At 31.7% G+C, this 15,993-nt stretch overlaps 3 protein-coding genes across 5 annotated transcripts in view; 2 read left to right on the top strand and 1 right to left on the bottom strand.

The window, feature by feature from the left end:
• Positions 1-15,993, top strand: part of LOC129796209 (mitochondrial uncoupling protein Bmcp-like) — a 590,308-nt gene that overhangs the window by 179,239 nt on the left and 395,076 nt on the right. The gene's annotated exons all lie outside the window — the stretch shown is intronic.
• LOC129796057 (mitogen-activated protein kinase kinase kinase kinase 5) lies at positions 14-15,992 on the bottom strand. Of its 3 annotated transcripts, XR_008751176.1 has the most exons (10): positions 15,633-15,978; positions 13,124-13,544; positions 11,692-11,790; positions 11,205-11,594; positions 10,972-11,032; positions 8,791-8,829; positions 5,439-6,787; positions 5,049-5,175; positions 3,971-4,175; positions 14-1,298 (listed from the first exon to the last, which is right to left on the bottom strand). XR_008751176.1 is itself a non-coding variant. In XM_055837743.1 (9 exons), the coding sequence occupies exons 1-9, from the start codon at positions 15,735-15,737 to the stop codon at positions 4,076-4,078; spliced, it is 2,691 nt and encodes an 896-aa protein (XP_055693718.1). In that variant the 5' UTR covers positions 15,738-15,992; the 3' UTR covers positions 1,341-4,075. The 3 variants fall into 3 exon arrangements, 2 of the variants coding, with proteins under 2 accessions (XP_055693718.1, XP_055693719.1); XM_055837743.1 differs by lacking the exon at positions 14-1,298 and having other exon boundaries at positions 1,341-4,175; positions 15,633-15,992; XM_055837744.1 differs by lacking the exons at positions 14-1,298; positions 8,791-8,829 and having other exon boundaries at positions 1,341-4,175; positions 15,633-15,992.
• On the top strand, positions 740-1,412 carry LOC129796255 (UPF0587 protein GA18326). The gene is made up of 2 exons (XM_055838045.1): positions 740-992; positions 1,069-1,412. Exons 1-2 carry the CDS (start codon positions 740-742, stop codon positions 1,308-1,310), a joined length of 495 nt encoding a protein of 164 aa, XP_055694020.1. The 3' UTR covers positions 1,311-1,412.

Below are 15,993 nucleotides of genomic sequence, written 5' to 3'. Positions count from 1 at the left end.
ACATTTCTCAATGTTTTTTTTTAATGTTTGACAATTTGTTTATTTATAATTTTTCGTTTAATTTCTAACTTTGATATTTCTTTTCTAACATTGAACATTTGAAATTTAAACGCCAGGCCTCAAAAAGATGTTTGACGTTTAAAAAAAATTGATGTGTTTTCTAACGTAGCAGTACGGATGTTGAAATGACGTCTGGCCCAATTAAAAAAAAAAAGAAGTTTTCTAACGTTATGTCACTCCTACTTTTTTTATTTAGTGTTTTTTTCTGGCTGGACATAATTCCGATATCCACACAGTCCGTTTAACGTTTCTTTTAAATGCTTGTCAATTTTTTCTAACGTTTAAAATTCGAAAATTTCATGCTAAAAGTGCAATTTTTAGAATAAAAATAAATAATTTTTTGGCTTCTAAAGAAAAGCTTGAACCTCATGAAGTTTTCAAGGTTGTTTAAAAAACACCCCTGCACAATATTCGATTACTGATCTGCCCCTCATTCATTCACACACACAATAAAATTATTTCGGAAAATATTGGTTTGTCCAATATTTACACGGATTTCTAACCTAAAATATTCTCATAATTTCAGTAAATTCAGTACAATTTTGATTTTCTATCTCATTCACACCTATTGAATTTAATGGTAAAAATGTTACGTTAGAAATCCGGATAAATATTGGACAACCCAATAGTAATGTTGATAAGCTTTCATTTCAAATAAGATTCCCCAGAGAGCAAAAAAATGGTGAAAATTGGCGTTCAAATTTGTGCCACGTTGGAAAATGTGGAAGAACTGAAGACATCCCATCCGAATTATCCATTCTTCTTCAAATTCCGCTGCAACAACTGCGGAGAATCATCGGATAAATTCCACGATGTCACGGAAGCTGATACCGTGAATGCGGATTCCCGCTGCCCACGGGGCTACAATTTCTACGCCAAATGCAAACTCTGCAGCCGCGAGAATACCGTTGACATCATCGAGGGTAGCAATGGTACGTACGAAGAAGAATGCAATGGTTACAATGATTATGAAGTTACTTACTAACATGCAACAACTATCATTTGCAGCATCCTACTTGGCGGAAGATTCTGGAAAATTCAAGACGATCGTCATGCTGGACTGTCGTGGGCTCGAACCGACGGATTTCAAGCCCAAAACTGGATGGATTGTGAAGGCATCCGACGGTGGACCAACATTTGATGAGGATGTTGCCTTCGATGACGACGACTGGACCGATTACGATGCAAAGAATGCCGTCTCCGTTGGGGTGTACGAGTTCAAATCCAACTTTGTGAAGCTGAAGAAATAATTTTGCAAAAAAAAATCAACAAAATTAATAATCTTTTCATACTCATTTGTCTTTTTTTCATTTTTGTATTTTTAAAAATAAATTCAACATTATTCTTCTCTCCTTCATGATTTTTCATCTAATGCCAGGTTTTTTTTGGATAGTTTTGTGTTTTTTTTCTTTAAATATATATGTAATTTCGTACATGATAAAACTGACCCAGAAAGGAGTTTGCAAAAAAAACGAAGAGTCGTCGAGAAAGATCTTAACACTGAATTATTATGTTTTTTTCATGAAATTTTGTTTTTTAATCGCATTTTCATTCAAGATTTGAATAAATTTTTTACTACCTATTAGATTCTATTTAAGAAAAATATTTTCTCTATTTTTTTGTTTCATAAACACAACTTTTATATTTTTGTTTATTACTTTTCTTAAATCTTTGATACGCGAAATCGTGAAATTGTACATGCTTTTATATTTTTCTTCTAATGACACTATTCACATTTCTTTACTTTGTAAAAGAGAATGTTAAATAAAAGATACAATTGTTTTTTAATAAAATTATTAGAAGAAAATGCGAAATTGGAATATTTTTAAAGAAGATCGTTCTTAAAAATAAATGCAAAGTATTTGAATGATTTATTGTAAAAAAATCATCTGCAGAGAAGAATTGGTTAAATCTTTGTACGCCAAGCAGGGGTCTTCAAGTGACTCTAATAGCTTTATATTGTGGGTCATATATTTATAATTATTTTAACTGGAATTCTTTCTACAACATCCGTTAAAGGACAAAATAATATAATTTTTCGTGGAGCTTAATATCAGGAAAACTCTTGATGCAAAAAAAGATTTTAAAATTCTTTTATAAGTATTTAAAAAAAAAAACTATTTGACTATCTAGAAAAACAAATTGTAGGGCCTAGTTCTGATGGATTTAGGACTTGCATAAAAAATCTCTGAGAGGTCATTACCCATATAATATTACTCTTGAATTACTTAACATTTGGATGGAGGACAAAACTGGTACTCGCTGCCAATTTGACTTTTTTTTAAATCTTCATAGAATCTTATTTATTTAATTAATTGTGATAAATTCTGTATTTTGTTCTAAGGGAACTCAAATTCAGGATTACTAAAGAAAATTAAAAAAAAAAAAGTGTTTTCTTTTTTTTTAGAGAAAATTAAGATCAAAATTGGTGGTAAAGGCTTTTGGTCCTCCAGTGTTAATTAACCTTACACCTGCCTTAAAAAGAGTTAAAACATCCTTTACTTTTCAATTGTGAATAGCGTCAATAGAGTAATGAAATTCTTTCATTTTGAATTTTTTCGTTCTTTGAAACAATGTATTTGAGAAATCATTCTGCCAAATATTAATTTTTGCCACTCCTTTCCCAGCTTGTATCATATTTCCTTCATTTTTTTCTCTTATTTTCTCTCACACATTTTCTCATTTTCTTACTACCTCCTAAGTAATATTTTGTAAAATATGATTTTTTTGTCGTTTTGTTTTAGATTGTGGTAATGTGTATAGAAGATTTTCTTTTTCTTTCATAATACTTTCGTAAAATATATTTAGTAAACTTCTTTTCTTTTTATCTCAATAACTCCTATTTATGTCAATTCATCAGTAAATACTTTGTTCTTGTGTTTATTGGGCATTTTTATGCTGTAATATATTTCTTTTTAAATAGTTTTTTTTTATATAGACTATTTTATCGAATGGGTTGAATATTTTTCCACAATTTTTTTTTATTTCTATTTCCTAAAAATTTTAATGGATTTTTTTTTGGGGAGAAGGGTACAACATCAACCAATTTATTGTAATTCGAAAGTCTGACTATATATTCCTCGCTATTGAATAAAATATTTTCTATTTTTTTTTATTATTCTCTTCATTGTGTTTTAGTTGCTTGTTTTTTTTTGTATTACGTTTATAATGGTCTTTTTTAGTGATTATTATTTTATTTATTTTTTTGTATTATTAGATTTTTTCTCATTACACTTTTTTTAAACGATAGACACAACAATTCTACAAAATAAATTGTTTTTTTTCTTCTTCAAAATGTATTAAATAATAAAAAAACATCCAAATATAGGACACAAACGCATATTTCTCGTAATTCTGTCGAATTTATACAATCCCAATTTTTAATTTAAATTCCCTTTTCTCAGCGCGTCCTAATTTTTAATTATTATTATTATTATTAAAAAAAAAACATAGATTACTTTATTATCAAATACTACGAAATATATATCAAACGATGACTCGAAGTGTGTTTTTTTGTTTAATATTATAAAATTAAATAATAAAAAAATAACGAATAAATCTCATTTTTTTCTTAAAACTTCCGCACATTGCGCATAATATTTCCCATAAAACATTTTAATTCTTAAAAACTATTCTACGCATATAATCAAGAACTATTTACATTACACGACAGCACATTCTCTGTACATTCTCTATCCCAAAATATTTGTGGCATTTTCTAGCATCTTCCCATCTCATCAATTCTCTTTTCCCCATTTTCGCTTAATTTAAATTTATTTATTTTTTTAGTTAATAATATTTTCGTAAAATTTTTCTCTCTATATGTGCTCATTATCAATAAATTGCAATATGATTTTTTTTTCATTCGGAAATATATTATCAATAATATAATTTTTTGTTGTTTACTTACTCACTAAATTCCTTTAATAGGTCTGTGTGATTTAGAAAATTAGTTAAAAGGGAGATGAGAAAATGATTTTTTTTAGTTGCATGTTTGTTTGTTTTTTTTAACTTCTCAATAGCTGGCTTCGTGCCCGGCTAAAATGTACAAATCATGTCCTTCCTCACTCCCAAGGGATCCAGTACGAAGTAATTGACTCTCCAAAGCGACAACTCTGTAAAGTTTAAAAGGGTAATAAAATTGTTACAAAAAAAATCATTTTAGCACTTCTTTTAAATTTGAATTAGAAACAAAACTTCAGGAAAATATTCTGAATGTAAAAAAAATGAAAATTTAAATCTAGGAAAAAACTTTAGTTAAAATCGCTAAAGTGATCAGTAAAAAAGACATTTTAACAGAATATCTCAGTTTAACCGATTTCATGTACGAAAATGACAGAAATATTCAATTAATAAATAAAAAAAAGCCGATTAAAATGGTCAGAAACGCCGAAGTTAGTTGTTCGGCCAATAAAAAATTGTCCAAGTAACATAAGCAATTCGGTTAAAGTAATCGAATGAACAGTCAAAAAAAAAAAAAGAATAAAAGAATCAAGTAATGAAAAGCACAGAAGGTAATAAGTGAAAAGAAAATTATTGAAATGGCTATAAGAACATTTCCAATTGGTTTTTTTAAACCAATTGTATTCAGTTAAATTATTTTTTTCATCGAAGTTCTTCTATCAATTAAATTCTTGATTAAATTGGTTAAGATATTCTCTTAAAAATCAAAAATCTTCAACCAAATTAATTGTTCAAATTCTTTAAACAAATATTGATTCTGTTAAAGCATTTACTAATTAAATTGGTTAAAAAGATCAATTGGATTCAATCAAATTCTTGTTTCATTGCAGTTCTTCTATCAATTAAACTGGTTAAGATATCCTCTTGTTGAATAAAACAGTCAAATGACATCAATCAAATTAATTGTTCAAATTGACTGAAGTACTTTGATTGTATACATATTTGATAGAATAAATTGATTTTTTAACTTAAGTTTATTTAACTGTGATTATAAATTCATTTTATTGCAATCGAAAGAAACTTACTTATCGCTCCCCAGAAGTCGATATGTGCGACACATGTCGGTGATTTCTTGTGTAATCTCTCCATTCCTCAAGGATCTACCTTGCATTCCATTTTTATGAAACGCCAAGACACTGTCATTCAGGCAAACTTCAAAAGAACAACAAATAAAATGATATTCATTTAGAAGACGAATATTTATGGACGCTAAAGGGTTAATAAATCTCTTCAATAACAATTTACAATTAATTAAGGATTAAAAAAAGTGATGAGTTGTATTTAGCGGCTAAGAAATCTTTAAAATTTCAAGAATTTTCTTCTGTAATTTCAACGATTTCAGGGATTTTTGGTGTCTCTGAATACGACCTAATATTAAAAAATAAAATAAAAATTTAATAAAAATGTGAACTCACCAACGCTCTCGATGCTAAAATCAAACTTGAGCTGTGACACCAATTTTTTGCTCTGCTTCAGCATACCATTCATTGTGACTATGTGAATTGTATTTCCATGACACACAAGGATTGTGTCCTTCTCCAATTGATGCACTTTAACCACCTTTAGGGGTTCCCTACGGGGTACCATTGTTGTCGTTCCATCGCATTCCAATTCATCAGAATGGAACCAACTTGCCCCACTATTCATATTTATTAAATCCAACTTGATACCCCCATGTGCAATCCCCACGGCCTTTTTAATTGCCACACAAATGAGCGGGTATTCCAACTCCGGGGTGATTAGCATCTCAAAAACCGGAGTATGTGGTGACATACCGCCACCACCACCCACCGATGGCCATTCACATTGCTTCAGTAACATAAATTTATTTAGTGGATCATACCATTGCATGAGAAAGATCCCCGATGGTTGTGCCCCACAGAGGTATTTGTAGCCATTGTAGGGATTCCGTGTTACACAACACTGCACACATCCCTTGGTGTCCGGTACTTTGGTCGTTATGGCAAACTTCCGCGGGACAAGCTTCTCAGGAATGCGATTCATATGAAGGGAAAATCTGTGCGTTTGCTTTGAATGCATTGCAATGAGATCATGCCGATAGAGCTGAGAGCTCTTTCCCGACAGGGACATTAGGACATCCTTCACGACATACAGCCACGTTGTTCGCCGCGGATAAACTTGATCAATCACAGCATCATGAAGTTCATTCATGTTGAGATTGAAGATACCCTCTTCGGCACCAATAAGAAGATGCTGATCCCGCGTGTCCGGATGAATCCACGATGCTGTACAATTTACACTGAGTGGGCATCCATTGAAGATTTTACTGAAACACGCACCCATGTGAACCTTTGGTGTTGGTGGTAGACCATTGGATGTGGGTCTAGGTGGGGTATGCCGTCGTCTGTGGGAACGTTTTGGCGGCACAGGGGGTGTATTATTGAGGAGATCCGGCTGCATTGCATCCCCGCGCTCAACATCCTCATCGGCAGCTCCACCGCTATCACTCAAACTCCTATGTCGCGTCGATACACCCATCTCATTGAGCAATCCCATCAGTTGATCCATTGAACTATGCCGTCGGGGACTCTCAACAGCTCCATTCTGATTCGTCTCCCCGCGACAATGTCCCTTCTGGTGGTCCCCTCCATCATTACTCTCCACTCCCACAAGGGCTGTCTCCCTGAGTGGTACTGTCACCTGCCCCAGTGCTCCACCATTGTGATTACTCGAAATATGCCCATGTGAGCATGAACATTCACCATCGAGCACTTCTTTCGTATCCATCAGCGGCAATGTCGCTCTTTTGTTTGTGTATTGCCAAAAGATAAGAAATGAGAGAGAGAGAAAACATCTCGTCAGGTATCAAAAAAAAACATCATTTCATAAATCATTCTTCTCACTGCATTTCATCAAATGAAATTTTTATGAGCATAATGCAATAATAATTCCTTTTGTTCTTTACAAGAGGCAAAAATATCGGAAAAAAGTCGGAGTTGGTCTATGGAAAATGTATGAAAATTCTATCAGAAACAGAATTGGACAATTAAATTTCATATAAAATTATTTGTTTACATGACTTTTATACTTTACATAGTAAAAAACACGTAAAGTATACAAAAATTTAAAAAAATATGTAAAAATAATAGTTAATTGAGAAAACATTGGGAAATACTTAAAAATTCGATTTTACTTTGTAAAAAATAATCTAATAAGAATTAAAATCAAAAAGGTTATTTTACATTTACAGAAAAAAATGATTTTGTAAAAGCGACGGGGCCGAAGATTATGAACCATACTTCTGTGTTAAAAAAAGGAATATGGTTCATAATCTTTGGGCACGTCGAAAGGTTTGTCAATTGTTCTTGAAAAGTTTGAAAATTTCTTAATATTATGTAAAATTACACATATCGCCTAACCTTAACAGAAACATATTTTAATTTAAGTTCTGACGTGGGTGTTTATATAATTTTTTGTTGATCCGGTCTTCGTTAGTGGGGGCTATTCTTCTTAACCAGGAGTTAAAAGGAAAAACTTAATTTTTCTTATAGAGCTTTCGGCTCCCTCCGAACCTTTCTCAATGGCTGTGGAATGTTTTGTTTCGTGTGGAAGTAAGAAAAGAATCCGTTGTGCCTGATTCGATTCAATTTAGACAAAGAGATTTTCAATTGTTTCTTGAAAATTGTAGTTTTTGCCTTTTCTCAAGAAGTTTCATGTTTATGTATTTTTGTGACGGCTTCCCCGTAATATTTAATTCCGTTCTGTGATAGTCTTGGACGTTTCTAGGAGTTTTCATAAGGAATGTGCAATTTGATGTAAGGAATAAATATTGTAAGAAATTTTGTCGGAGAGGTCAATGAAAAAAACTTTCTCCACAGCCATTGAGAAAGGTTCGGAGGGAGCCGAAAGCTCTGGAAGAAGAATTAAGTTTTTCCTTTTAACTCCTGGTTAAGAAGAAGAGCCCCCACTGACGAAAACCGGATCAACAAAAAATTACTTAACAGAAACAAATTTCTTCAAATGTTAAGAGCTTCAAATAATTAAATTAATGATAAAACAATTATTTCTGTAAATGAAAATGAGAAATCATATTCAATATTTTGTTCATTGAATGCAAGGTATAATAAAATTAGCTCAAAAATATCTCTTAAAAGTTCTTAAATTGCTCTAATTGTCAGACTATCCATTTTATTTATTCTTATCACTTCAATTTAACACGAATATTGCTGAAATATTTTAAATATTCTCAGCTTTTGGGTTCTATATTCTCCACATTTTTGCCTCCATGTTCCACTCTCTTGCAATTTATTTACATTGTGAATGGTGAAGTTCTACTACAAAGGTGCTTTTTCATCATGCTGGATGCAAAAAGGATGGAAAAGGTGCAAATAAAATGTAAAGTATAGAAAGCAAAAATGATTTTTTTCTCCTCATTCTACATTTTGCTACAACTTCCTCACAAACAAACAAAGCACAAACCATCACGTGCAAATAGAGCTAAATATAATTTTATTTCTTAATTTATTTCCTTCCAAATGCTTTCAATTTTCTCTATATTATTTATTTTTCTTTTTTTTTTTTAATAAACATCACAGAGGTATCTAATGCAAAATGATTTTAAGAAGAAACCCCAAAAGAAATGATTTCATTCAAGAATTTAATTTTGTTCAAATAATGTGGGGAAAGGGAAACTAATAATAATAATAAAGAGCAAAATACTAAGAGAATAATAATAATAATAAAAGAAAAAGTTATATTTGTGTATAATTCTTTTTTTTCAAATTATACTTTTTTTGTTTGCTTTACCTTAATTTCAGTTCCTCATCAATATATTGCAATAGACTCCTACAAAATTAAAATTAACAATAAGAATAAAATCTATCTTTTCATTCATTAAGTGCAATAAAAATTATTTTATTAATTCTAGCTATATATCTGTGGAAATACTACAACTTTTTCTTTCTTGAAACTTTCATTAAAGAAAAGCTTTCAGCTTAAAAGGAAAAAATCTTATAAAGTTAGAGATTCTTAGTTTTATGTCAACTTGTCTAATATTTTAAGTTTCTCTTTTGAAAAATCATCTATGAAACATTATTGAAAATGTTTCATGCATTTAAAAGAGACAAAAATACAATTTTGACGTCATTTTTTTGCATTTTTGTAGAAATCTCAATCTGTTTGGCAATTTTGAATTTATTTCTTGTTTTTCGGCAAATGTTACGTTTTCTGGGTTATACATTAAACCAAACGTGAAACATTTAATTTTATCGAATTTAATGCTTTTCCAAGTTAGAACGGTCTGAAATATCCTGATGAAAATGACGAATGATTCAATGTTTTTACGTTAATCTTACTTTATTCCCAATATAGGATTAATCTAACTCCTAATTTGAAATTTTAATCTTATAGTCATATTTTATACTTCATTATGATTTAAAATTAAAAAATATTTCCACAAATATAAGCTATTTTGTATGATAAAAAAAATTGATAAAACAATTTATGATTAATAAAAGCTAAAAATCATCAAACTTTCTTCTGGTTTTGCCATCTCTTTGCTTGTATTCTTTTAATAAGTACTTTAGCAGAATTTCTTCATGTTATTTATGAAAAAATAAATTGATATTAAAGAAAAAAATGTGAAAATCAATCGAGAGATTAAAGAAAAAAACGTAAAGAGAAAACATCGGTGAAACACGCTTGCATCATTCCACACACAAAATTATTCTTTTTATTTATTTTTTTTTATCAAAACAACTATTTAGAATATAAAAATTCTTCCCGAAATGATTTGCACAAAAACCCAATTAAATTGTATTCTAATTTTCAGCTGAATAAAATTTAAACAGCATAACCTTTTCGGGAAGTTTTAGACGAATTCTACGGAAATATTATAATTTAAGATTTACGAATAAAAATATATTAATAAAGATTAAGAGAAATGGAAAAATATTGCATCAATATTTATGCAAAATGCATAATAATATAAATAATATATTTAGTATATTTCTCAGCATTGCTACAGAGACATAAAATGAAGTTCTAAAAGAAATGACGACAACGGAATTCTTCAACAATATTCTCCTCCTTCGCGTAATTCTTGCCCGGAATTCTCATTGAAGTTGTACAATTGAACACGAGCTATTTCGCCCACATTAGATGCGATTAGGTTTATTTGCTTAATTTCTCATTCATGTGAGTAACACGCATCGTCGTTACTAGCTTTGAAGATACTCCAATACATCCATTTTCTCTTTCAATTACAATTCTTTTTATTTTGCTAATGAATTGATAGCATTGATAGTTTTTTTCTTTCAATTAATTTAACATTTTCAGCTTCTATTGAGCAAATAAATCTACGAAAAAATCCCAACTTTGTGTCATCAATAAATTAATTTAAAATTTTATTTAACCTCATAAATTCATTCCTTGATATTTTCCCAACTTTTTGTATTTTTTCTCCAATTAAAATTTATTTCATTGTGTTAGAGAAGCACATTTTCTGCTCGCCGAAAGCCCACAATATATAGTACACAAATGGCTTTATAAAAAAAGTGCGGCAATATTTTTTTTATTAAAAATAATTTTCATAAATATTAGAGAGATTATTTTCACGATTAAAAAAAATTTTTTTTTATTCTCTGACCTCAATGACATGTTCATTATCATCGTCCCAGTCAATTTGGGGCGCCTCAAAAATTTTCTACAAAAAGAAAATGTAAATAAATACCGTGAAAATAAACAAAAAAAATCCACGTGAAATATTTAAATATTGATTTCCCCCATTTCCCTCCCACTTGTCACCCACCTTTTATTGGGAATATTTATATGAGAAAATAAAATAAAAATCACGAAAATTAAATAAAAATAATGAATGGAAATTTGGCATTTTTTTCTGTGTTGAAAAATGAGAAAACAATAAGAAATCCACCAAAATGTGCGTCAATGGAATTAATAAAGAGAAGATGATAAAAATGACAAACTTACATATCACTTGGTAACGTTTCAGGACTCGATGAGCGATCATTGTTCCATTGAGTGGGTGGATCTGCGAGAAAAAAACGAAATGACAAGAAAAAGAAGCAATTAGACCGATAAAGTAATAAAAGATCGAAGAAAAAGAATTTCAAATGAAACTCTTTGCAAAGATTTTGTGTGTATAATGGATAATATAATAAAAAAGTTTGTGAAAAAGAAAATAAGTGAAAAAAAATAATTACTAGCTTTAAGTGTATGATTCTGTCCAGTTGGAATACCATTGGATCTCGATGACATCTTGCTGGCAATTCTCTTTGGAACATTCGCAACAGCCCCTTCTTCATCCCCATCGGAATAGAAGTAGAATTGATTTGGACTATAGTACTTCTGTAGGAGCTCTTGTGCCACCCTCATTGGCATTTCCTTCTCGACAAATTGATGCTCAAGTAGACGCTCAGCCGTTGGTCGTTTCTTCGGATTCTTCGTGAGTGCTGTTTTAATGAAGGAATGAAATGTCGTTGACCACTTTTCCTTCTCCTTCAGCGTTGGTGGCTTAAAGCCACTCTTGGACATCACAAAGAGAGCTTGCATTGGATGCATGTCGAACATCGGTGGCTGCAGTTCAGCTAATTCTGTTCATTGAATTGATTTTTTTTTCGTTAATTTAATTTTAATAATTTTTCTTTGTGATTTGCTAAGCTTAAGGTAAAGAAAGGAGCTTAAACTCACCAATAGCCGTAATACCACATGCCCAAATATCACAGAGTTGATTGTAACCACCTTTCCGCTCCACAGCGGCCACTTCAGGAGCCATCCAGTATGGAGTTCCTAAAAATATTTAATTCGTTCGATTTCTGTTAAAAATCTTTTCTTTTTTTTTCTGAAAATTCTTTAGTACGAAGAATTTTTTTTATTGGGGTTGATTCTGATAAAAATCTTTTCTTCTCTTTTCTAACAACTTATAAGTTTTATAAGATTTTGACAGTTAATGTTTTTAAATCGTTCTATTGTCGTTCTACAAAAGAAAAACAAAGAATTTGTTGTTCCAGAAAACATTCAGAAAGATGTTTAAAGAGCAATGAAAAAGAAATCCTCCAAAACCCCAATTAAGGAAACAAATGGGCCTTATTCAGCCATCAAGAAACCTTTGAAATCTTTGAATTTTGTACTGAAATTTCAAGATTTTAAGCGAATTTCAAGGGTTTCGTGGTCACTGAAAAAGGCCCAATTATGTCAAAATCTTATAACGAGGGCTGCATTGTAACACCGGCTAAAGTCAGTTCGGAGCTTACACCGACTTAGTCGGTTTTACAATGCAGCCCTCGATAAGCTTTTTCCCAGAATCCCAAAAAGAAAAGAATTATATCAGAATTTACCCTTATTTGTTGAAAATTCAGATAAGATTTTGACATTTTATTTGTTTCTTTAATCGTGTTTTTAAAGTTAAATTATTTTTCCAGAGCTCTTTAAAGATTTTTCTGGTTGTTTTTTGGGAAAACAAATCCCTTGATTTTCTTTTATGGAACGACAAAATAATGAATTTAAAGCATCAACTGTCAAAATCTTACAATTTTTAAAAATTCCAAGAAACTAAAAGTTTTTTGACAGAATCAACACAAAGAAGTCAAAATCTTTAAAAGTTTGAATCTAAAGTTCGGGCCTATATCTGATTCTTATCTTCTTATTGATAATATTAATGAGGAATCTAAAGCAACGTAATTTATTCAAATATTTACTTCCTTAGAGCTTCTGAATGATTCATTTTGTCCCACTTACCTCTAAACTTTCTACTTAATTGCTTCTCGGCATTAGTCAAAACAAACTTGTAGTCTAGTACTGAGAAAATTGTTGTCATTCATCCTTATCAGTTATGAATAATTCAAATTTTGTAAAAATTATTTCTTAAAACCGATAAGGAATTTTCTTTATCAATCTACAAAAAACTTTAGCTGATATATATTTTTTTTAATTTAATATTTTTTTTTGTAATAACTTGTATTAGAAATTGAATGATTTTTACGAGAAAAATATTCAATTCAATGAAGTCTTGAATGATTTATTAATTCGACATTTGTGTAAGTAAAGCGTAATTTATTAACTTCTTTGCATATTTTATGCAACATTGAAACAATTCATTTATTTTTGGAATAGAGAACTTTACCTATAAAGCTGCGCCTTTTATTGATTGTAGCCGTTATTTGTGCTGACACGCCAAAATCCGCCAATTTAACATCCCCACTCTCGGTGAGAAGGATATTTGCCCCCTTAATGTCGCGATGCATCTTTCCGCGAGAGTGCAAATACGCCAAACCCTTGAGCGTCTCACGGCACATGTAGGCAATTTGTTGTTCCGTCAGCGGACCCGTAACTTGATAGATATCCTGCAAACTCCCACCGCCGCAGTATTCCATGCAAATCCACAACTTATCCCGTCGTAGGTAGCTTCCGTAGTATGCAATAATATTGGGATGTCGACAGTCGCGCATCATAATAATTTCTTGCTGAATTATTTGAATGTCATCACCAGGATCCAATTTGATGACCTTAATTGCAGCCAAATCATTGCTTTGAAGACGTTTTGCCTGTTGAAAAATAATTTAAAAAAAAGAGAAGAATTAATTTAGAAGGAAAACCATATTTCTTGCGTAATATGTAAGCACACACAGGAACGTCTAGAATTCTCACGCGCATTTTCCTTGAGGGGAATTCTGGAAAACATTCCTCACTTATGTGTATATTTTGAGAACTATTTGACTTGCAAAATAAATAAACATCTTTTATTGCGATTTTTGCTTATTTTTTCCCTCCCGAATGTTTAGCAACTTTAGAGGTTTATGTAATAAATTACAATATGGTAAAAATTTAGAAATAGATTGGAAATAAAGAATTTATTGATCTTTTATAGCTGTCCTCCCTAGCTGTGTGGGAGCTGCAGAGGATGATTAGGTGTCTAAACACCCTAAAAGTTTAGGGAGTCTAAGTTTCCTTTATAGGGTGAAATAATTTGATTTTAAATTAAAAATAGAAGAAGAAATTCAAGGTGATTTTCGACCTTTATAAAATAAATGTCAAACGTATGTAAGGAAATGTCAATTGTTTGAAGACGTGGTAGAATAAACTTCAATTGTTAGAGAAAACGTCAAGTTTTGCAAAAATGAACGTCAAACGTTTGAAAATAAATGTCGAACACTAGTAAGGAAGTCTCAAACTTTCCAAACGCAATCGCAAACGTTAGAAAAACATGTCAAACGCTGTCAACCGCTGGAAATGAAACATTTAACGTTGGAAAAGAAATGTCAAACAATATAATAAACATCAATCGTTAGAAGAAACGTCAAATTTTACAAAAAAATGAACATCAAACGTTAAAAAAAAAAGAAATGCCAACATTAGAAAAACGTCAGAAGTTCTAAAAATAAATGTAAAACATGTCAAATAAATGGCAAATGTTAGAGAAAAACGTCAAACATTCTAAAAGAAATATCAAATATCAAATCGCTAGAGGAAACGTCAAAGGTTTACAAAAATGAATGTCAAACGTTAGAAAAAAAATCAAACGTCAAAATTGTCAAAATCTTTTTAATTTCTTTCATTTCGTTCTTCATAATTCATTATAAACCTCCTTTTAAATAAAAGATGATTTTTTTCTTAAAAATCCTTTACTTAATGTAATTCTGTTTAACCCCTTTTTTCTCCTAAATTCTTCTTTAACCCTTCAATTTATTTTAAAATTTACAAAAATGACAAAAATAAAGAAAAAAATATCTAAAACGCTGCATTTTGGGCATTTTGTGTGGGAACCAAGGCATTCATTATGAGATTTATTAATGCTAATAGGTTGAAAATTAGGCCTAATCTTACAAGAGTGATTTTTGCCAAATTCCTCGGTCAATGACTCAAACACAGACCCATTGTTTACAATAAACTGACGAGCCTCTTATGGAGATCATCTCACACACAGAGATATGAGCATTTTTGTGAAGCTTAAATGGTTGCATTGGATTGCTTTTGGATGGCTCATCATCTCCACGAGATCTCACCATACCAAGCTGCTGAAGCATAAAGTCTGTGCGATGCTGTTGGAATCATCAATTTATTATGGAGAAGAAATATTTAATTGAAAGTGTAATGAAGCTGCTTGTTTTCTTTCCAAATCACTGAGAATCTCCTGACTCACCACAGAGAAGTCAGCAGCAGCAGCCTCTTCTGTTGCTGCACCTCGACGGATGGGCATGAAGAAAGTGATTTTCTCTTGTTGTTAAATGCAAAAGAGAAAACACCAAGAGAGAGACCTTTGATTTGAAAATCCCATGCGATAACGTGCTTGAAGTGATAAGAGAATGGCAAGGTTTTTTTCCAAGCATGGAGAAGGAAAGAAATGAGAAGAAAAATGTGCGGCGTAGCCCATGAGGGCCTCACGTTATGTTATTTCAATGACACAGCCACCTTGAGTGGAGGTGGCTCAATCTTCCAGAACGCATCTGTCGTCCTTGAGCTTTCCGGGAATGCGTTCTCGTGGCGTTGAGGAATGCCCTGTGCACCAGTGGAGGAGGCACAAAGTGACAGCTGCGCGAGACTCGCCCCTTTTTTCCATCATTCGCAACCACACAAAACACATCCACAAAAACACCCCAAATGCATTCGGGATGGTATCCAGCCATCCAGCTCACCTTGTACACATCCCCATAGGTGCCGGAGCCAATCTTCTGGATCAGCTCATACTCATTCTGGGGATTTCGTCGTGAAATATCCGAGCTGAGAAGTGCTGTTGCCATTATTTCTTCTCTGCATTCGTCAACGTCCCGTAAAAGAATTTTTCCCTACCACACTAAATGTATTTGTGCACCTTTTTGCGTACGTTTCACACAACACATCGCACTGGGCATCACATGGGGCCCACCACCGTACATTGGGGCATCACTTGGGGGCCACAAAACACACGCAATCACCACAATTTTCACGGGGAAATTACTTTTTTGCTTTTGAAAATAATACCAAGAGCGAGAGGGTTGCATGTGTCAGACAAAGATG

This window comes from Lutzomyia longipalpis, chromosome 4, assembly GCF_024334085.1.
Source record: "Lutzomyia longipalpis isolate SR_M1_2022 chromosome 4, ASM2433408v1".
NCBI classification, from domain to species: Eukaryota; Metazoa; Arthropoda; class Insecta; order Diptera; family Psychodidae; genus Lutzomyia; species Lutzomyia longipalpis.
The sequence above is the reverse complement of the archived record's forward strand: the minus strand, read 5'-3'. Positions and strand labels throughout refer to the sequence as shown.